Raw genomic sequence first — 23,372 nt, forward strand, 5'->3', positions numbered from 1 at the left:
TCGTGCTCAGATCAGGGCACGCTGACCTTGAACTGATTATGCGATGTGTAATTCCCAATTTGTTTTTTGGTTAACCTGTTGGCTAATATAAAGCCATTCTTATAGAGTCAGACCCTTCAGAGTTAAGCAGCAAAATCCACCGTTTTTTATCCATGTCAGGGTGCGTCCATTTTGTCACTTTCTGTCAACTAAAAATGACATCACCGTTGCCCAGGGCTCAGGCTCAGGCAATCACGGCTCACCTGTTTGCTGAAGCTGATCCTTGATTGGTTGTTATCTGAGCCCTGAGCGACGGTGATGTCGTTTTAAGTCAACAGAAAGTGTCAAAATGGCCGTTCCTTCAGATGGATGGGTGGATTTTACTGTTTAACTCACTTTCCACAAACGTAATCAGAATGCCGTGTTTAGACTAGTGGGGCTACAGAGAATTGTATTGTAAAGAAATATTTTGGGTTGACTTCCCTTTAAGAAACATGTACCGTGTTAAGTTTGAATGAATGAATAAATAACTAAATGAACTTCTTCTGTTTTAATTCTTCTTAGCAAGTCACAGTGTCCCATCACTGGTGAGCTATTTTTAGAACAGACCCGTGGGCTACTCATGTTGCGCATGGTGGCACCTATTGTGATGTTTTGAACACGAAAGGTCAAGGTTGTTTTTTTACTAGAGCACCGACTTCCTCTAAGGCCAACTGTGACGAAAATCAAAATAAACCTGCCACATTTCTGTCAATTTTAAAAGCAGCTCTCCTTGAAATGTGTGCTATTAAAGCAACCTTCCCGGCCCACACCTGTAGCCAGGATGCAGTATGACCTGAAGTAATACACTTGTGCATTGCTAATATTAACTTCACCCACTTCTTGCTTGCCTTCTCAGTTCCACAGTGGCTCAGCCCTCAGAAATGCCTCCTTCTCCACTGGTGTGGGAATAGCTGCTGTAGTGAGGTCGGTCATCTTTGCCAACCAGCCAAGATGCTAAAATGGAATCACGAAAGCGTCTCAATGTCTTCTGTCATTTGGGTAGCGTTTCACTGGATAGCAGGGCTCCCCCGTCCTGCTGGTCATCTGCTAAAATATGAAGGAAAAAAAAAATCACTAACTACTGCTTATGGTGGTGTCGAAGGTTGCAAATTTAGGAAAAAAATATTCTGTAGACCAAATCAGAATGTGGCAAATGTATCATCCACTAAGATTTAACATCACACACATGAAGTACATTTGTTTTTATGTATATATTTTTCAAAAATGGTTTTGTATTTTCAAAAAGTGCTTTTCATAAGCTGTGATTGTGACTTTCCCCTTGTGACAAGGCTTGTCAGCTGTCTTTCCTTCTGCACTGTTAAGTTACCAAATTGGCATGAAACCCAACCTAATATTCAGACAATCGATTGTAGCCGCGTCATCAGATTTTCAGGAACTTTTGAAGTTCCCCGTTTTTACACAACAAAGCTCCTGAATACATTACAATACATACATAGATTAATTGATACCTGTAATAGGAGATTCTTATGTCCTGTCCTCCTCCACATGTTTTTTTAAAAACTTGGAGAGACTTTTATTTACCAAAGATGATGAGATATCCACATAAACAAAAATATTTATGACTGCGTGCAAAATAGGTGTGTTGTTGGATATCAGGCCAATTTTAACGTATTGTTACAAAGAAAACATTTTTTGGCTACATCCTCCATTGTCTACTTATGAATCACACTCTTTGTATCGGTCACAGAGCGAATTTTAATTCAAATTAGCTATTTCCAAAGTGGACTACCATACAGGAATGTAATTCATTTGAAAATGTATGTGAAGTTTTACACTCAAAATGTATGCATGTTGTTATGCATGAAATCTAAGAGATGATATATGCAAACACATTTTATGTGAGAGGCACCTACAATTTGAATTGGCAACAGCGATCAAACAGCCTAAGTTCTTCACTGAGCAAAAGCTTTTTTCTGAGCTTCACATGCTAGTGTGATACACAGTGGGTACGGAAAATATTGAAGATTTTCACTTTCTGTTCCTTTGCAGCCATTTGCCCAAATCAAAAAAGTTCATTTTATTTCTCATTAATGTACACTCAGCAGCCCATCTTAACATAAAAAACAGAAATGTAGAATTTTTTAAAAATTTATCAAAAAAGAAAAACTGAAATATATGGTCATAAGTATTCAGACTCTGTGCTCAGTATTGAGTAGAAGCACCCTTTTGAGCTAGTCCAGCCATGAGTTTTCTTGGGAATGATGCAACAGGTTTTTCACACCTGTATTTAGGGATCCCCCGCCACTCTTCCTTGCAGATCCTCTCCAGTTCTGTTAGGTTGGATGGTGAACAGTGGTGGACAGCCATTTTCAGGTCACTCCAGAGATGCTCAATCGGGTTTAGGTCAGGGTTGTGACTGGGCCAGTCAAGAACGTTCGCAGAGTTGTTCTGAAGCCACACCTTGGTTATTTTAGCTGTGTGCTTCAGGTTTTTGCCTTGTTGAAAGGTGAATCTTCGGCCCAGTCAGAGGGCCTGAACACTCGAAGAGGTTTTCCGCCAGGATATGTCCTGACTTGGCCGCATTCATCGTTCCTTCAATTGCAAGCAGTCGTCCTGTCCCTGCAGCTGAAAAACACGCCCACAACACGATGCTTCCACCACCACATTTCACTGTAGGGATTGTATTGGGCAGGTGATGAGCAGTGCCTGGGTTTCTCAATCTCAACGCATACCGCTTAGAATTAACACCAAAAAGTTCAATCTTGATCTCATTAGACCAGAGAATCTTGTTTCTCATAGTCTGGGAGTCCTTCATGTGTTTTTTGGCAAACTATGTGGGTGAGGCTTGCGTCGGGCCACTATGCCATAAAGCCTCGACCGGTGGAGGGCTGCAGCAATCGTTGACTTTGTGTAACTTTTTCCCATCTCCCTACTGCATCTCAGGAGCTCAGCCACAGTGATCTTTGAGTTCTTCTTTACCTCTCTCACAAAGGCTCTTCTCCCACGATTGCTCAGTTTAGCTGGACGGCCTGGTCAAGGAAGGGTTGTGGTCTTCCCAAACTTCTTCTATTTGAGGATTATCGAGGCCACTGCTTCAGGAAGCTTGAGTGCTGCAGAAAATCTTTCTTTTGTAACCTTGGCTAGATCTGTGCCTTGCCACAATTCTGTCTCCTTCGACCTCATGATTCTGTAAGGTCTTATATAGACCTTTCCTAATCAAGTCCAATCAGTTTAATTTGTGTTTAATTAATCTAATAAAGGAGCAGAACCATCTCAAGGAGGATCAGAAGAAATGGCCAGCATGTGAGTTACATATGAAGTTTGCTGCAAGGGGTCTAAATACTTAAGACCATATATTTCAGTTTTTCTTTTTTCATAAATTTGCAAACATTTCTACATTTCATTTTCTATTTCTGTCAAGATGGGGTGCTGAGTGTATGTTAATGAAAATGTAAATGACCTTTTTTGATTTTGGCAAATGGCTGCAATGACACAGAAGGTGAAAAATTTCAAGGAGCTTGAATACTTTCAAAGGGGTCCAAGTACTTTCCGTACTCACTGTAAACATGTTTTCAAATGACCTGGTCCGCTAAGGCCACGCGAAGAGCAAAATTAAGCGATGACTAAGAAATAGATTTGTCGGAGCAAAATGGCTAAAATATGCAAATATATATTTATATTAAAATTTTCAAGTGAAATGTTGAATTTTAACAAGTAAAAATATGTTAACCACTGTTCCATGTATGTTCATCACATCTACACCTCCGAATTTAAACACCCCAATGTTGAACTCCCTCAAAAGTTGCACATTTCTAGTTGAAAGAAGAAAAAAAATTGAGTCCCTCGCTTGTCCCTCTGAGCTTTTCCTTGACTCACTATCTGTAATTCTCGATAAAGATTTCAAATCGGGTTTTTTTTCTGCGTTCCAGTTCTTTGCTTATCAAGCCATTTCATTGCCGTCTGTGTGTCTTTAAATATGGTACAATAATGCAAGTAAGTTCAGTTGTATCGAAACAAGCAACGGCCAGTAGAAGGAGACTGAAATATTCGTCAACTCTCTCCTTCCCTGAAACACCAAGGAAAATAAAAAGCAATGTAGCAGGTTTTCTATCGATCAGATGAATTGAAACCCTTTTGAAAATGACAAATTCATTTTGCAGAATAACTTCCAGGTCTGGAAGTTACTTATTTTGTATGCTGCAGCCCATTTTTGGAGTGCTGTAACACTTTACAACAGGATGTGAGTCCTTTCTGCAATTACAATTGAATTGCCATTTTCCATCCTTCATTTCCTCTAAGTCCGTGACGTACGATAAAGTGATCAGATCATGTCAGCTGAGATGGTCATGCAACGAAAAGGGAGCCCCGCAAAAGAATGAAAGAGAAGGAAGGAAGCTGAGTAATGAGTGATCGCTTCAGGCAGGCAAGATCCAGTCTTCCTTTTGGAAACTGCCTATTTTGGAACATTTCTTCTATGCGTGTTGTTCATATGGATAAATGGAGACTTGTCATCAAATAGAAAATGCACCAAGCTAGAAATCAGTAAAACCAGCAATAGCAGTCTCTCGAGGTTGTAATTAGTGTACTTGACTGTCTCACCATATACTATTGACTCGTTCTCTCTTCATGAATTGTCTAGACAGGAAATAAGTAGCATATTAACATTTTATTTGTAAATGGTAATACCATTTGGAGGTGTGCCCAGCTCCTCTTCATACTTGTACACTGTATCCAGAAGAAATAGCTTTGAAGTAAATTATTTAATATATTTTTAGAATTATTTTCTATCCTGTTCTTGTTCTAAGGCATGCGTTCTCACACTTCAAAAATATGGTTATGTATATATGTGAAATAGAGAAGCTAATATACACACCAACCTAAAATGTACCACTGTATAGAAATTGTATTAGCCTGCACATTTCTAAGGCTGTGAAGTTGATTTTATTTTTAAACCTTGCATACAAATGTATATATTTTCTTTATTTTTACCCTGCACCTAGTAAATCTAGAGGACAAACAATGCTGTCCAGTGGAATACACAGTAATGTCAGCTGTATGTTGTGTGTACAGCAAATTTATAGCTAAAGATAAGGAGAAGCCTTGTTTTTGTTATTGATGTTCACTCTGTCGTTGCAGCAACACTGCGTGAATATGTATATAAAGGATTCACCGTGTTGGTCTCTACCTCTTGAGCTCTCCAACTTGGCTTTGTTTACCTCCAAATGTTCATGGAGATGTATCAAAAACACTTGAATGTTCATTCAAGCTTTTATATGGAAATGATCAAATCTATGGCCCCACCACTCACTATGCTTTACCTTCTACTAAGCATTCAACTCCAAATTTGAGTCATCTAAAGTTTGTTTTTTGTTCCATTTCCCATTAGTAGCCAAAGGTTACCAGACTGTTAGCAAGTTCTAGCGCCATAATCGTAATAGGACATTAGCTTTTGGCGAGGAAGAGTTACTTCTTAACTCCAAATGGCTGTGTTCAAAGTGTCAGGGGCGTAAATGGATACCTAAGAAAATCATGACATTCTATATGGATATGTAGTTTACAAAGCATACTCTTGTATTAAGTGACGCTTACAGTTATGCTGTTGGAAGTTTTAGTGTCAAGCTTAACCAAAATGGAAGGAGCCATTAGACTCCAGAATGTGATCAATCAATTTAAGATAGGAATTAGCATGTTAGCTAAAGAAACATATATATATATCTATCATCAGCTTAATAGGGATTCACGGTGCATTCAGAAATTAGTCAACCGTTAATGTTAATGTTAATATCAGTTTTGTTGCAGCCCTGTGCTAAATTGACTAAATTAACTGAAAAAATGAAATACAGTGATGCCTTGGCTTACAAGTGCCCAACGTACAAGTTTTTCAAGGTGCGAGTTGTTGCTGGACCGATTTTGTTGCCTTGGGTCACAGAACCTATCCCAGCTGTCTTCGGGCGACAGGCGGGGTACACCCAGAAATGGTTCCACTGCTCCAATGAAGTGGGAAAAAATGGAGCAATTAAGGTGGAAAATTGGTTTACATCCACTTTTTCTGAGTAAAATTGCATGGCTTCACAAACTACAGTAGCTTGTGAAAGAATTCGACCCCCTTAAATTTCTGACCTTTTGCCACATTTCAGGCTTCAAAGAATAAGATGTAAAATATGTGTAAAAACTTCAAGGGGGCCAAATACTTTCGCAAGCCACTGTATGCTTCTAGACATCAACACTCAATTGAGCTTTAACAGTTTAACATCATTTGCGTTGCGTTAAGTATTTCTCTTTTGTTTTTGTTTCTGTAAATTAGCCTTTAAAAGCATGCCGTCTGCTGAGCTTTCGCTGGCTCGCTAAGCCTGCTGCGTCCCAGCAGGCAAAGCTGCTGAGTAGAGGGAGAGAGCGAGATCTTGAGAGCTACGGAACTCTCCAGGCCCCAACATTTACGCTTCATAAAACAATGTTTTTTCTTTACATTATATTTTGTTACATTTTTATATTTTATAATGCAGTGGTATTTTTTTCCATACATAGGATGTAACAGAATTTTTTAGGGAATTTGGAGCAGATTAAAGGCATTTCCATTGCTATCAATGGAAAAATTGATTTGAGAAAATTGAGTTAGGAGCTTGAAGATTTGACCTTGGAGCGTGGTCATGGACCAAATTAAAACTTGTAAATCAAGGCACCACTGATTACATGGATAATCTGAAGGAGTATTAGGCCCACTCTGATTAGAAAAAAAATATACAGGACGTGAAATTACAAATGTTAACTTATTGGTAAAATTATACTAGAAAAAACACATGGTAGGAGAATAAAGTTGAAATACTCCAAGAAAAAGTGTTAATCTTACAAGAATAAAGTTTTATTTTGGGTTACTAGAGCCATAATTTCAATAAGTGAGTTAGACCTGAGACCAGGAGTCATTTTATCTTTACGTTCTTGTACTAGAATTTTGTTGGTTTAGTTCAAGTAAATGATCCTAATAATTTGATTCTCCTAATTATATTAGTTATATCGGGTTTTTTTTCATCCATGTCAGTGTAGCTCAATATTCAATTTCTATTGATCGTCTTTGAGATGTTCCACTAGATGAATCAAATTGATTCCATAGGATTTGAAAGGGTGCACACCTGTCTATAAGGTGTCACATTTTATGAATTTAAATGGCTTTTGAAAAAGGCTGCAACATACACGTTCATACAAGCAAGTCTGAATGCAAAAATGAGCTTCTTGATGGTGTATGACTATCACATCCTTTTTATGCTAAAATAGGCTAGGCTAAATGGCTGCTTGTACCGCAATTTCCGTACTGCCAAATGCACCCGATTAAAAGCTGAAAGAGCTAAATTTAGCCTAAAAACACATTTGTATACCCATTGACCGCTTCATGTTAAAAGGCGCAGGTCATCACGGTATAACGGGATATTTGCCAAGAAAGAGGTCACACAGATGGATTTAAATAAAACCAACTTTTATTTACTTTAAAAGCTGGTAGACACCCCCCCCCCCCAAACAACGGCGAACGTAGCTAGTTACACAGTGGCGTTGCAGAACCTCTCAATCTCTGATGTTGTCACATGAGGCCAATTCGCTGACGAGCTTCAACCGGTTTGGCGAAACACGTGGGATGCACATACTATACATAAATCCGTGAAGGTATGTCGCTCCATGGTTGGACTTGCTGTCTTGTCGTCTGTTGCCAGAGATGGTGGGAGTCGGTCGCCAAACAAACAGTGAGACGGGGTTCGCACTGCAGAGATGGCTGTATTTATGGCACTCGTTCCCTATGTTAATTAAACTCTGATGCTTACTTTTGCTCGACTATATACTATATTCTCTATATTTACTCCTACACAGACACTACGTAGGTCTGTGCGGGCTGGGACCGTTTGATTGGTCCACTGTGACGTGTTCGGTAATTTCATTGGTCAGATATGACGAGAGTATGGGTTAATCTATTGATGGCTTCAAGATCATCAGTAAAATTCATAAATAAACCACGCCACATCAAAAGCTGCAGGTTTCAAAAAGTGGGGAAAAAAAGTAGTGGCTTGTAGTCCGGAAAATAACGGTATATTTACTGGAGTGGTTCATTGGCATCCAACTTTTTCTTCAGTGAACTTCTTTTACTGAAAGACAGGCACAATTGAGAATAGATACAATTTTGACAAAAAACTATTAATTACATAAAAATAATGTAAAGATATACTGTACATTAACAGATATATGAAAGTTGTTCAGACGTCATATCTACACTTGAACTATCAGTACTGTTTGTTGACAGATCATTGCCTTCAATAAATTTCCTTCGAAAGGTTAATGAATTGAAAAGCATAGTGAAAGTGCTAATTGGAAACTGATGGGAAATTTCTCAGGAATGAACGCAGCTATTTGTGGTCCAAGTTGTCACTCTCCCTTGCTGTCGCTGACATGACTATCTTGTCGATAATGCCTTTTTCTTTATTTTGTGTTGGAATGAAGTACTTGAATCAGAGTACCCTCTTTTCAAGTATTCGTTGAGTAATAACTGACATACCTTTTTGTGAATCTAACCACAATTTTGAAACCACTGGATTTGTTTAATTTCCTATTTTAAAAATGTTGTATGATGTTTGATGTTTTAATCAGATGCACTGTATCCTGAATAAATCTGCAGTATATATACACACACAATGCATACAAACATTCATACATATATCTATTGAATGATTCCCTCCTGAACTGTAAATCAAGGTTAATGATTAGGTATCCACTTGATGATTGTCAGTTTGGAGATGTGAAATCTACCCAAAAGATTCAGCCGGAAAATGTTAACAAAATTAAATGATTAAATGTGACATTTAAAGAAATGCATAATTTGTCTGACTGTTATTTTTATCTGAAATCTTTAATCCAAAGAACATGAAATTACGTTGTTTCTATCTTGACTGAATATTTAGACAACTGACGTTTTAGATTATGACAAACAATTTACTGTACAGATTTAATCCAGTGCCCGCGTGAAAATTGATTAAAAGGTTTTTGAGCCCAAATCTCCTTCAACCTTCAGCTCCTGCTTTGGATGGACTGACTCATTTCATTTCCACTGTGCCGTCACAAGAGAGCATCACCAAACCTTTGTGCCTGCACAAAACAGTAAAAGCACATTGCTTACTTTTCATACGTCAAAGCCTAAGCTTTAGTATGCTTTAACAATTGTTGATATTGATTTGAAAGTGTTCCTTCAGAGTTGCATAGTTTATTATCCAACATTTATTTTTGTTGGATACATTAATAAGAACTTCAGACAGTCTGCAATGGAATTTGACAATATACCGTGAGAAAACATTTGGTAAGCAGCTGATTTTTCCCATGTTGCCCACTTATAATAAATAAACTGAAAAATAGAATATAACTAAAACATAAAAAATTATGTAAATGATACATACATAACATACTTAACGGACCAAGCAAAGTAAGTATATGGTCCCCTACTAACCAGCAAAATTGATGGCTTCCACAAACTCCTAACATGATCCTGATGCACACAGACTAGTCCTGTCACTTTAAGAAGATTCACATTAAAGTGTATGAAATAAAACCGTCCTCAGATAGAATCAGTATCTTCTGTCCCATGCTCTCCACCACTATTGGCAGGGCAAAGAGCTTCAAAACGAACCGTGCAATCAAATTTGTTTATTTGCTGTGATGTATTATCCGTAAGCAACGTCACTCTTTGGTGGCGGAAATCCATCCTCATAAGGGTTAGGGTTAGGGTTATCATTTTGGGGTAGAGTGTGTAAAATGTTTTAAGGCAGGATCCATATTGGAACATAACAAAATGTGGAAAAAGTGTACCACAATGAATTCTTTGTGTAGGTGCCGTGTCTGGCATTTGCTTGCTAAAAAGGATTGTTCAAGTTAGTTGAGTTTTGCTTGAGGATAAATATTTGCCACAATCATAAAAATTCAGTCAGATGGTTTTCTGTTTTTTTCCTTGCTATTTGTTAATTAAAAGAGCATTCAATTACTTTAAAAAAAATCAAAGGCTCAAATATTTTTCTCCACTGCATGCCTTTGGACCTCTACCTTCCTTTCAAAGCAAGTCATATAATGCTGTCATCGTGGGAGTCGTGCTGTTTTGGTACCACAATCGATCATTAAATAGATGGTAGAAATGTATGTTTGTTAAATTAGCATTTATTATATATATATAAGTCAGTGGCTTTGTACTGTCAAGATGTGCAGACGGTAGGAAGTAGAGATGATTTAATACCCGTGCTGTTTGAGTTCCGGTCTGACCTAGGACACAGTCATCGTGGTGTATGAATTCATCATGAAAGAACAGGGGAGAAATACCGAGCTGCGGGAAGAACAACACAGCAAAGAGAGGCCATCTCTAATACATGTATGATGATTTTGAATTTGTTTGCAAAGTACAACGTATTGGAACCTACCTCTCTGAAGAGGCGTCTCCCTGGCATCGATATAGCGGCAAAGCTGACTCTCTCACCACTTTTTCGAACCCTTTTGACAATATCGTCATGCTCCATGAACTCCACTGGTTCTCCGTTGACCGCCAGCAGTAGATCTCCATCTTTCATTCCTGCCTCTTCTGCTGGACTCCCGTTATCCACTTCCCGAAGCACATGAACTGAACCATAGATCATTCAGTTTTTAGAATTTAATTGAACATAAGGCTTTTAAGAATGTTAGTTAAGATGGCGTTGAAAATCCACAACTATTCACCAAGCCCACCACCAAATGGGCTACCCCCAAAACAATAGATATTTAATGTACTCAGTGGTGTGAAAAAGTGTTTGCACCCTTCCTGATTTCTTATTTTATTCCATGTTTGTCACACTTAAAATGTTTCACATCATCAAAGAATGTGTCAAAGATAACTCAATTAAAAACAAAGTGAGTTTTTCAATGGTTTTATTATTAAGGGAGAAAAAAATCCAAATCCAAATGGCACTGTGTGGAAAAAGTAATTGCCCCCTAAACCTAATATCTGGTTGGGCCACCGTTAGCAGCAATAACCAAAAAGTGTTTTCTATAACTGGCTTTGCCATCTCCGTGGAGATCTTGTGGCCCACACTTACTCGCGGAATTGCTTTAATTCCCCAACAATGGGTTTTCAAAGCATGAACAGTCTTTTAAAGGTTGTGTCATATCAATCGGAATCAAGTCTGGACTTTGACTAGCCTACTCCAAAACATCCATCCATCCATTATCGATACCGCTTCTCCTCACAAGGGTCGCGGGGCGTGCTATAGCCTATCCCAGCTGTCTTTGGGCAGTAGGCGGGGGACACCCTGAATTGGTTGCCAGCCAATTGCAGGGCACACAAAGACAAACATCCGCACTCACAATCACACCTAAGGGCAATTTAGAGAGTCCAATCAACTTACCATGCATGTTTTTGGAATGTGGGAGGAAACCGGAGTACCCGGACAAAACCCACGCAGGCACGGGGAGAACATACAAGCTCCACACAGGGAGGCCGGAGCCGGGATCAAACCCACGACCTCTGAACTGTGAGGCGGACGTGCTAACCAGTCGACCACCGTGCCGTCTATTCCAAAACATTCATTTAAAAAAATAAAAATAAAATTCAGAAGCTGACTTGCTGATGTGTTTTTATTCATTGTCATGATGCAGAAGCCAAATGTGATTCAGCTTGAGGTCACAAACTGATGGCCAAGCATTCTTTTCTCAGGATTTTCTGGTAAAGAGCAGAATTCTTGCTTTCATCAATGACAGCAAGTCATCCAGGTCCTGAAGTAACCAAGCAGCCCCAGATCATCATAGTACCATCACCATGTTTGACTGCATGATGTTCATTTTCTGAAATGCTGGTTACATTTATGCCAGATGTAACATTTTTCTTTGTAACCCTTTACAGACTGACTTCCTTTATTTCTCATCTGTTCTCGAATTTCTTTGGCTCATGGCATTTTGTTACAGCTTTTTGAGATCTTTTGGCCGACTTCATTTTGTCAGACAGATTTTATTTAGTAATTTCTTGATTGAACAGAACTGAAGTTGCAGGCTTGAGTGTGGTCAGTGAAAGTGAACTGAAAAATGTGATTAATAGCCACAGTAAATTCACGATTTAACAACGGGGGCAAGTACATTTTCATGCAGAATCAGGTAGCTTTGACTAGTTTAATTCCCCCCTGATAAATCGCCATTTAAAAACTGCATTTTACATTTGCTTAAGGTCATCTTTGTCTGAACTTTACATTAGTTTGATGATCTTGTTGTCCATTTCCTGAATTAACTACTTCTCCGTCCGTAATGAATGCCTCACCTGTTTGTCGTTTATCTGGAAACTTCTCTTGCCTGAGCAGGAAACCATATCCCTCAGGCCCTTTAACGAGATGCATTGTCTTTGCTGAGTGTGGGAGATTCCAGTGGCCTGCCAACACAGGTAAGATGGGCATCTTCCTCCTGATATAGCAAGACTCGCTGTCACCATCAATGACCAACACGGTCACAGAGTCTGCACTCTTCTTCAGCTGAGAACCAAACACACTGCAGGACTCACTCACATTCTTAATTTAGCATACCGTAGTACAATAATGCAGCTACGAATCTGAGGAAATGTATTGCTTACAGATTTGCTAATAGAGACGTGTGAGAGCTTGGATGCCATGACACCATTCATCCAGACCAATCTGTCCCCACTGGTGACTCCTGCTTTCTCTGCTGGACCACCAGTCCCTACGCTCAGTATGCAGTGTCCTTTTAGGCCTGCAAAGACACTTGGGCTTAATTTATACCGCAAGGGTAACCCTCCACATTATTCCAAAGTACATGTGCTGTGTGTAGTTTACACCATATTGACTATCAGTATGCCGATTGTAACGTTTGGTGCTGGTACCTTCTGATGAGACCAGGGTCATCCCCAGGCCACAGTGCTGATCCCGGTTGATGTGACACAGCCTGGGCCGAGAGCAAAGGCCTCCCTTGGAGGCTGTAGCCAGCATCCGTAGGTCCACACCTGAACAAACTGCCTACGTCCGGACAAACACAGACACAATCTCTACAAGTTGAGTGTTTTTGTAGTGAAAGTCTAACATACAAGGTAACTGTCAGGAGACACATCTGTGCGGCACCGACTGCACCGCCATTGCAGAAGTCACAAGATGTGAAATCAGCATGCATATACAAGATGGTGCCCAAAAATTCCAATATTCGGGGTGAGTCCAACTATTTCAATAATTTGTTTCAAAAAGTGAAACTTGTATGTTGTATTAGTTAACCACACACAGTGAAATATTTCAATCTTTATTTGTTTCAATTCTCCTCAATTCAGCCTCAGCCTTATGAAGCTCCCCCCGATTTCTGAACCAGCATTGCTCGACAGGTTTCTCAAGGCTGCAACCATCCCTGCCTAATATATTTACTTTGAGACAGCGCTCTGTGAGCATCCAGCTTCTTTTGCAATTTGTTTTTGAAAGCTTTTTTCCTTGTGGAGGTTTATCAATGATGGTTTTCTGCACAACCGTAAAGTCAGCACTAGTCTTCCTCATGATTCTGAAACCTACCAAATCAGACTGAGACATTTTAAAAGCTGAGGAAAACCGCTGCAGTTGTTTTGCATAAACTGGCATTCAAAACTGACACACAGAAAGCCCAAAATGTTGAACCCTTTTTCATAATGTTGTCATTTTGTGTAACTGGATTTGGTGTGTGTCTTTTCTGCCATAATCATCAAAATTGAAAAGAATAAAGGCTTAAAATTTTCACTTTGTGTGTGCTGAATTAATATAACAAAAGTGTCAATTTTGAGACAAAATTTTAAAATGGACTTTCTCTTAATGTATATTTGTATACGTGTACCTTTGTGTATTTACCTATATACATACAAATCAAAGATGATTCGTTCCACTGAACCACTAGTGTTTTTTTTTAACACTAATGTGTACAGGACAGGTACGCAAATGCGCATCGTGACGCAAATGACGGTACGCATCAGTGATTTCTGTTGCGCATGCATACCAGTTATGTGCACCCTGTGTGTGTGTGTGTGTGCGCGCGTGTGTGTGTTCATATATATATATATATATATATATATATATATATATATATATATATATATATATATATATATATATATATATATATATATATATATATATATATATATATATATATATATGGGCCATTCTACTGAATTGGTTCAAATTCAGAGTTGGAAAATGTGTGAAATTTCAGAAAAACTATTATTGTATTCATGTTGCATCATATCTAAGGGGCACAAATATAGTAAAAGTACAGTCAATTTTCAAATAGTATTTTCTAGCTATTTCCAAATATCTTGCCTGTCCCTAAAATGTGCGTGTCACTACCAAAACACACAATTACAGAAGAATAAAAATAATTTCTCTTACTGGTGAAATTTCTGGGGATGTGGCTAAAACCAAGCCCTGCCTACAGACAAATACTCTTTGCGTTTCGGTAGTGACATGAAAAGGACAGCTTTTTTTTTACATAAAAACTTCTAATTTGAAAGAAATGCACAAAATCAATGTAAATCTTTCACCATACATTTAAAAGCAACAAAAATGTTCTATTAAAGTCAACTATTTTGTAAATTGGCAAAAATCTTCTACATTTTTTTTCATGAATTGAAATTCAGGAGTTAGAGATTGGGACAGCCACCTCCCAATAGGAAGTGACATAGAAAAGATGACTTTTTATACATTCAGTTTAATAGTGTCTTAATTAATGCCTTGTGGTAAACTACATCATAACAAGATATTACTAAATATGCAAGGTCTGAACACTTCATTGTTTTTTAAAATTTGATTTTCATTGTGGGACAGCAATTTCAACCAATTTGGTAGAATGGCTCATATACAGTATATATATATATATATATATATATATAGTAGGGGTGGGAATCTATGGGTACCTCACAATTCGATTTAATCCAGATTCAGAGGCCTATGATTCGATTTGATTGCGATTTTGATGCATTACTACATTCGCTTATATTTGATAGTCCATGTAAAACACTGCTACCTTTTTTCAAGCAAAAAACTCAATGAAGAGCTAAGATTTATATTTCACACTTTGACTTCGCTCCGCTAGTATGAGGAATTGCTTGTTCCGCCATCTTGTCACGTATTAGTTTAGCCTAGCACAGATGTCTGATGTACAAATGCACGTAATCGTTTGCGCATGCTTTTAGTTTTTTTAGGTAAACTTTAAATATCGATTATAAATACCCATGAATTGATTCAGAATCTTTTTAATACGCCTAACGATGCATTGTAAAAACGATTATCGTTCCCACCCCTAATATATAGTGTATAATTAGTCTGAGCTATGTTATCAACAAAGATGGTGAATGGCACGGGGAACTATTTCTGGTACCTGCTCATAGTCATCTCTCTTCAGCACCAGGAGAAATAAATGCAAGCCACATGACTGGATTTTCCTTGCCACCTGTCAGATAATTACAGTGTGACACTTTGGCCAGCAGATGTTCAAATCAGACAAATCAGCAGTATGGAATTGATTTGAATTTTGTTATGGTTGCAGTTTGCATTGTTGTCAAAGTCAAAGTCAAGTCAAAGGTGTTCTCTCATGCTTTGGCCCCAATATGTCTTTCGATGTTATTCGGAATTTTCTCATTGAGAATCAGGCTCAAAGCAGTTTGGAGGGAAGAGGATCTTTCTGAGACTTGAGGAGTAAATAAGCTTAAAGACACCAAGCAAAAGAATGCAAAAATAAACTACAACTAGTGTCCTTGACAAAGAAGAAGAAAGAAGAAGAATGTTCTGATGTTGAAAAAGAACTGCTAACACTGAAAAAGAAAGTGCTTCACTTTTGGTTGCACATGATTAAAATGTGGTCGGCAACTAGCATTATTTTCTACTCTTTTCCTCCAAAATATTCAAATGATATATGTTAGTTCAACACATTTTAATCATGCACAACCAATGTACATGTTTGAATTAAGTAAATCCAATGGAACCAAATCTTTTTTTCAGTGTATTATACTGTAGTGTAGACTCTTTTCATGTGATGTCAGACTACAATCAGTCACTTCCAGGGTCTATATTTACTCCTGCTACCTGTACAGTATTTGCCAGTAAAATAGAACAAACATATCGATAATCAAAGGTAAAATGAAATTGAAAATGTTTCATAAGGCACGAACCACAATGGTGTTGAAATATTGATCTTATGATGTCATTTTCAGCTGAAAACATTGTGCTAAAGTATGTGAAGGTCTTGTCACCAGAGCATAACTATGAATTGAGCTAAATGGAATACTACATGAGAGTGCGAAAAACGTAGATATTGATGTTCAGGATGCTGTCTTGGCAAGACATTGTTAGTGCCAGTAGTGAAACGGACTCTTTTGTACAGTAAGTTCAGCATATAGGAGAAATCTGACAGCTCAATGATAAGGATAAATCATTTTGAAAGAATTTAGTGAAGTATAAGAGTTTTATTTTTGTGTCACGGAAAATTCCCCCTTTGCAAGTACATTCCGTTGCACATTGCAAGACTAACTAAAAAAACAAAAACGTATATTGTATTGCCAATGCCAGGACAGCTACCTTCCACAATTGAACAAACTCTTCATTGATTCGCTCAAAGATATCTCTGGGCTGTATTGCTTATTAATATAATAAGGCTCGTGGCTTCTGTTTTGACTAGATTTTGTCAGAACAAAATAGTAAATGGATAGCCGGTATAACATTTTGCTCTTGGAAAAACAGAAGCAAATTCTCTACTCTAACCTTAACGAAGTCCATGTTGACCACATATTCGTCATTGACCTCCAACACACGGTCGCCCGCTTTAAGTCCGCCGTGCTCAGCTGGGCTCCATGGGTCCACGTCTGTGATCTCCAAGCCTTGCTTGTCTGTGACCCTCTGCAAGTAGAAGCCAAAATTCTGCCCCTCCACACACCTCAAGTGGTGCAGTTCAGGCAGTGGATTTTGGTCTGATTCTGGACGCAAGTTTATCCAAACAAGTTCAGTATGATGAGGTGCAGACTAGAGTTGCATTGCATGACCTGTTCATGGAAACCTTACCAAAATCATCAGTGATGACCAGAGCTGGATTATCGATCCCTTCCTTTGGGTTGAAGGTAAAACTGTCAGCACAAATGTGAAAAAGTCACGGTTGCTTTAAATACAGCAGCACATAAATAAATAAATGCACCGGACCTGAAACCGATCTTTTCATCGAGACAGTGTTGACAAACTCATCAACTAATTCGGACCAGAGCAAGCAAATTATAGGCATGGAGGCAGTAACTAGCTGTAAGTATATATTGGAAAAAATCTATGACTTTACTAGCGTAGCTATTCACACGCCAGACATTTGCACATCATTTTACAATATATATATATATATTTTTTCTAAAGTAAGTGCCCAGCCTAGCCACTTAGAGATGCCATTAAGACGGCGATATCTGTCTTGACCAATGAGAAGTGCTGTACTATCGGCGATCTTAGATAGGTAGCCAATCCCAAATCAATTTTTTTTTTCCCATTCCCTGGTAAACTCTATAAACAGGTGTCTACTAATCCTGCCTTCAAGTCCTGGTCATCATTTTGACATTTTAGTGCATGTTTGTTAAAATCTTGAATTTGGGGCAAAAACCGTCTTTGACCTCTTGACTGTAAACTGAATTATGCCACTAAGAAGGCGACGCTAAGGATTTACTCACCGTGGAAGTTCCATCACATCCTGGCAGCCTAAGGGATACACAGAACCAGTGTGTAAGAGTATCATCTGGACCGGTAAAATCTATTTAGCAACTATTTGGAATTAGGTACATTAAAATTGATTGCAGACCTTGTTACCAGAGGTGGGCATTCCGTCTGACTGACGGACCGGTCCGTCTATCCGTCTGTGACGGATTCCCGTTTTGCTGACGTTAGATGATAGACAGGAAACTTAAAAAAAAAAAAATAGACTACGCATAGACGAAGTGGATTTTCGTCCGTCTGTGTAATCATAACTAATGTGGTCAAGTCCAAACGGACCTCACAGTCCATTATTGACGGATGCCCGTTTTGCTGAAGACAGATGGAAACACGACCCAGACTGCATTGACTGTATACATACAGCAGGTGGCAGTATGCACAAAGGGAGAATCATATTATCCAAACCGCTTATATAAGAATTAACAAGGTACCAGTAATTTGAATACAGAGACTGTTTTACGGAGAAGTTCTTGTGAGTTAAGTTTTACATTTTTATTTTTGGAAAGAGTGTGGTTAGGAGGTTGTGAAATGGTATTTTTCAGGTCCACACCCCATTTCACAAGGTGGCAGTAATGCACCAAATGTTGTTTTCCAACCGCTATAAGACAGAAGAACAAGAAAAAGACAACAAATTAGAAGGGAAATAAACCCATCCATCCATTATCGATACCGCTTATCCTCACAAGGGTCGCGGGGCGTGCTGGAGCCTATCCCAGCTGTCTCCGGGCAGTAGGCAGGGGACACCCTGAATTGGTTGCCAGCCAATCGCAGGGCACACAGAGACAAACATCCGCACTCACAATCACACCTAGGGGCAATTTAGAGTATCCAATCAACTTACCATGCTTGTTTTTGGAATGTGGGAGGAAACCGGAGTACCCGGAGAAAACCCACGCAGGCACGGGGAGAACATGCAAACTCCACACAGGGAGGCCAGAGCCGGGATCGAACCCACGACCTCTGAACTGTGAGGCGGACGTGCTAACCAGCCGACCAACATGCCGCCAGGAAATAAACCATTTATTGTAATTTGTGCTTTTTTTTCGGTTTGCAAGGACTTGAAGCATTTTAATCCACTAGCATTGTACCTTTGGCAACAATGTGATATGGGATTCTGGTAGGTAAGCAAAACTTTACCATTTTAACCAAATCGGTTCAGATGGATGGATTGATGATAGACGGACTGGTGGACCTTTGATGTTTACTGACCTAAACTAACATGACGGACTGACCGACAGACGATTACAGTTTGGTCCGGCTTGAAAAATAGACAAATTGACGGATGACGGACGGGTACACAGGCTGCTGATGGAGGACAAATGACGGACCGGAAAACTTTAGTAAAATGCCCACCTCTGCTTATTACTACCACAGGCAACTCTATACATCTTCCCACATCTTTAATTGGAACCAATTTACCACAAGGGTTAATTATTTCCTTATATTGCAAAGGGGTTATTATGATGATGATATTATTATTTCTTTTATGATAAAGCACTGATCCTGCGGTCACCATAAGCTGATGCTATCTAAATCTGACATACGGACCCCCGTTTTAAAATAAAATAAATAAACTACTACCATATAAATTGGCTTAGATTAATGGGATACGTTTATTTCTGTTTAAGTTGCTGATAGCAAAAAATGATATGATCACGCTAGTGGCTGGGTTTGTGCTTTAAACAATAATGCTGTCTTGCAATAAAGATGAAGTAAAGTGAAGAGGAGGTGTGAAAATGTACTGTTTGCAAGTTCCCTGTAGAGTGCAGATGCAGGTCACAAGAAACATCGGTTGGAAATAACTGTCGCTACGAAGCAGTTGTGCAAAACCACAAGTCTACCAACTTCAACTGAGGCCATGGCAACGACCATCATTCTGCATGACAACAAGGACGTCAGTGGACTCTGGACCAACCAGGCGACGACGTCTTTCATCTTTACACTTACACTTTTGATGTATTGTATAAACGCTGGGTCTAGAAATAGAATCGTGTCGTTACGGTCTACACCATCTCTGCTAAGGCTAGGATAGGCATGTGGGTGACCCAGAGCTCTGAAGTATGTAAAGACTCCTTTGTCAGGAATAAATTGGATGGCTTTTAACACATCGCCGTTATCGGAGTCCTTTATCAAAAACGAACACGCTTGGAACCTTGAGATTTAACAGATGATTCAAAAACACAGGTTCACTTTAAAGAGACACTTGGGTGAGCTTAACATTGGCACTTATAAGAGGTTTGCATGTAAAAATGACATTAGTACTAAAATGCCCACCTCAAAAGACTCTGTAGTGATTTAAGGGCTTTTTTGTGATTAGGTTTACGACAAATTTCCCCGCCCCTTTTTGGGGCGTGGCTCATGTTATTTTTTTCGGTCTCAGCTGTCCACGTCACGGGAGGGAGCCAGGCGTGGTAATATTGCTCGCTTTGTCAGTTCGGTCTAAAACGGTGACCGATCGCCACCAAAATGCAAATGCACATTACTACTCTTGTCCACTTCAACCTGTGAAAGTATAAAAGTATTCTGCAAAATGGTTTGGATTTATTGACATAAAACGTGATCTCATCATGATCACCTCCACAAAATGGCGATTGCTCCTCCACTTTCACAAGCTGAAGCGGACAAGGGCATGAATGCGCACACAAACCCCAGCTGGTTATATTTCGGACGTTTAGCAACGCTAAACTCGTGTCAACTCTCGGGGCTTGCAATAGCAGCAGGCAGATCGGAGCTTTATGCCCCCCTCTTCTCTCCCCGGCTGATAATAGGACGGCTAATAGCAACAAGTAGCTGCTTCAGGTCTTTACAACAAAAGCACAACAACTTTAGCTCCTTACTCTGCGTCCAGCCTGCGCCGCTCTTCAAGTTGCGGAGTTGCCTCCCAAGCAGTCGCGTGCGTTGTCAGACAGAGAGCCGCCAGAGAGTGAGTTAAGCCCTCATCGAACAAGCGTCAATGTTCAGCGAACAAAAAGTTCCAGCGATGTTGACTCCACAACAGAGTGTGGCCACATTGGAACGTACCTTTTCGGCTGTTTACGTTCCAAATTGGACGACGTGTTGTTGGTCGAGAAAATGCGGCCAATCCTCATCCAAATAAATGTGCGTGTCTCATTTCCACTTCTGTCTCTGTAAATATCCTGACTGGTGTTAAATACCTCGCTCGTCCTAACCGTGATCAGCAAAGAAGCAGTGTTTTTTTTTTTCTTTTTTAAGCAAAGAAGCAGTGTGCGCTGGTCCCAGCCTATGTAGCTCTGCTCACTTCCACATTTCCTCATTCTTATATAAATCAGCCACGGAGAGGTTAATCCTTTTGATATGTTGAAGTGGGCATTAGTAGAGATGTCCACATAAATTTTGGTGCCAATTGATCGCCATTTTTGGACATTATAAGCAATGAAAGTACAATGATTTCCAATGGAGAGTTTGGAATCGGTTCCTCCCGTGAATCTGGCCGAACAAGGATAGAACGCTAGGGGGCAAGGTCATTCTCCTCATTAACAAGGGACGTTATTCATGGAGTCACTTATTTCCTAATTTCTCCCAAAGTTATTGATACAATAGAAAATGACAACTCTTTTCATTTTCCAGATCAGAAAATATACAAAATGAACTTGTTAGTGAAAACATGGCCATCCCGCCCCACCGTCCCTTTAAGATAAAGTGGAGTTACCATAATGTCGCTGTCCTGTGAAAAGCAATTTGGCTAGGTCAATTTTTTTGTGTGAATAGGCTTCTTTCCCCATTACAGGCATCCCATTAACCTGAAAATTAAAAAAAAAAAAAAAAAAAAGACACAATTGGACATACGTGTTTTTCACAGCACAGGAATACTGTATGGCAAGCAGCCATATCGTTGCTCTTGCTGTCCTGACTCGCCGCATACCAGTTTATTAAAAAAACAAATTATTTAAAAATAATTCACAATGCCTAAAAAAAAGCCACTCTTCCTGTAAAGTGATACTGATTTTTTTCTGATTTGTGAAGACAGAGCATAGTCCTAGCCCTGCTCTGTTTGGATAGTGTCGTGAGATTGTTGTGACTTGGTGCTGTACTCTATAAATCAAATTGAACTTACTCCTGATCACCGTGAAACACAATTAGTAGACTTCTATCCGCAAACTTCCTCTGAACATGAAAACTATTTTAACCAATGTAATATTCATGCTCAGGTGTTTCTTTGTGATCTAAACAAGAGCAGGGCAGTTTTTGCTCATATGCACAATAGTAATGACTACACAGGTAATGTTTAACAAAAGGTAAACAATTGTCGCGATGAATCCAGACGCAGTGCCAACGGAAGAGAGTGGGCAGGTATTTTTCACAACACTTGAAACAAACCCCTTAAACTACTTATGAAAATGACCTACAATGATAAAAAAATCAGACATCAGCCACGCTTGTCGATGACTTTTTACAAAAAGCATCTTCCAGGTCAAATAGTGGTAAGTGCTTTGTTGTGTAAAAGATTGAAAGCGGAAGAGAAGCTTACCTGAGATGGGCCTCATACTGTTCCCGCCGTGCTATCGGCTCAGACTGAAGAGCAGCCTCGGAGTTCAGGGATAATAAAACACTTTATCAGCAAGTCAGAGACTCCTTTCTCATCAACCATGTTGTTTAAATATTTACTCATTGCATGCTATAAACCACTTAGAGCTGTGTGCTCAAAGTTAGTGTGAAGCAGGAAACAAAACAAGACACGCTGGGTCCAAACTAATTAACCCAACCTTTGGTAAACCAATTTGCCCCAAATCTGCAGCGACCCAGCAAAAGGGTTAAACAACCTAGTATTCTTTGGTGTACAAACAATAATGGTAAACAAAAACACAGAGAAGTGCAGTGGAAACTGAAACGTTTAATTGATACAATTTGGAGTTTAAAGACTCACATCGCGCACGCTTTGGGAGGCTGCGTGGTACAGACCAGGGGGGCCGGCTGCAGCCAGGTCAGCAATGCCGTCCCATCTTGTCCTCGCACTACACGTAGGCCAGGGGTCTTCAATCCTGTTCCTGGAGGGCTGCTATCCTGCCTGTTTATCATCTCTCCCTGCTGCAGCACACCTGATTCGAATGATCAAGTCAGAAGCTGGATAGCAATCTTGATCGTTTGAATCAAGTGTGTTGCAGCAGGGGGAGCTCGAAAGCACCCAGGAAGCCAGCCCTCCCGGAACAGGTTTGAAGACCCCTGATTTTTGGCTGTAAGGATTGAAGTCAGTTGAGTGAACCACTACTTCAGTGAATTTGGATCATTTATCGGTGTTTAAAATCTGAACTTGGATGTAAACCAGTGCATGGTGAGGAAGGTGTCCATGCAAAGAGATGAATTTTGCACATCACATAACAAAATATGACTTCTGCCAGCATTCCAATCAAGGAGACAAAGCAATGGTTGGCGGAAGAATTTGACTTGAGTCCACCGAGCCCTGATCTCAACCCTGTGGCATTCTGCATTCAGGACAGAAGGCTTCAGCATCCCACCAGGCGCTGTATTTTGTATTTAATACAGAATACTGATTCAATTGAGAAAGCAATGGCAAGCAAAAAAACAACAACAAAAAAAAGTCTCTATTGAAGATGATAAGCTGGACAGATTCAAATGTCTGGATCGGTATTCTTATAAAATTTATTTTTCCAAAAGTAACAAGGCAAACTTGTTGATGGCATAGATTTA

The 23,372-nt window shown here is 39.4% G+C and overlaps 2 protein-coding genes across 7 annotated transcripts in view; one reads left to right on the forward strand and one right to left on the reverse strand.

The window, feature by feature from the left end:
* The window catches only part of nlk2 (nemo-like kinase, type 2), a 40,557-nt gene extending 31,729 nt beyond the window's left edge, over positions 1-8,828 (forward strand). Inside the window, exon 11 of the mRNA XM_086036799.1 lies at positions 878-8,828. Coding sequence (XP_085892925.1) covers positions 878-932 — 55 coding nt within the window. The 3' untranslated portion in view covers positions 933-8,828. The remainder of the gene's footprint in view (positions 1-877) is intronic.
* LOC147145349 (Na(+)/H(+) exchange regulatory cofactor NHE-RF4-like) lies at positions 7,476-22,732 on the reverse strand. Of its 6 annotated transcripts, XM_086036800.1 has the most exons (13): positions 22,591-22,732; positions 22,195-22,250; positions 21,376-21,466; positions 17,666-17,693; positions 17,025-17,086; positions 16,728-16,939; positions 15,349-15,420; positions 12,848-12,980; positions 12,581-12,717; positions 12,275-12,482; positions 10,416-10,612; positions 10,235-10,321; positions 7,476-9,102 (listed from the first exon to the last, which is right to left on the reverse strand). In XM_086036800.1, exons 3-13 carry the CDS (start codon positions 21,455-21,457, stop codon positions 9,073-9,075), a joined length of 1,248 nt encoding a protein of 415 aa, XP_085892926.1. In that variant the 5' UTR covers positions 21,458-21,466; positions 22,195-22,250; positions 22,591-22,732; the 3' UTR covers positions 7,476-9,072. The 6 variants fall into 6 exon arrangements, with proteins under 6 accessions (XP_085892926.1, XP_085892927.1, XP_085892928.1 ...); XM_086036801.1 differs by lacking the exon at positions 21,376-21,466; XM_086036802.1 differs by lacking the exon at positions 21,376-21,466 and having other exon boundaries at positions 22,195-22,238; positions 22,591-22,683.
* Positions 22,733-23,372: the final 640 nt, after the last annotated feature.

Source organism: Filicampus tigris, chromosome 7 (assembly GCF_054856515.1).
Source record: "Filicampus tigris isolate MCC_2025a chromosome 7, RoL_Ftig_1.0, whole genome shotgun sequence".
Lineage (NCBI taxonomy): Eukaryota > Metazoa > Chordata > Actinopteri > Syngnathiformes > Syngnathidae > Filicampus > Filicampus tigris.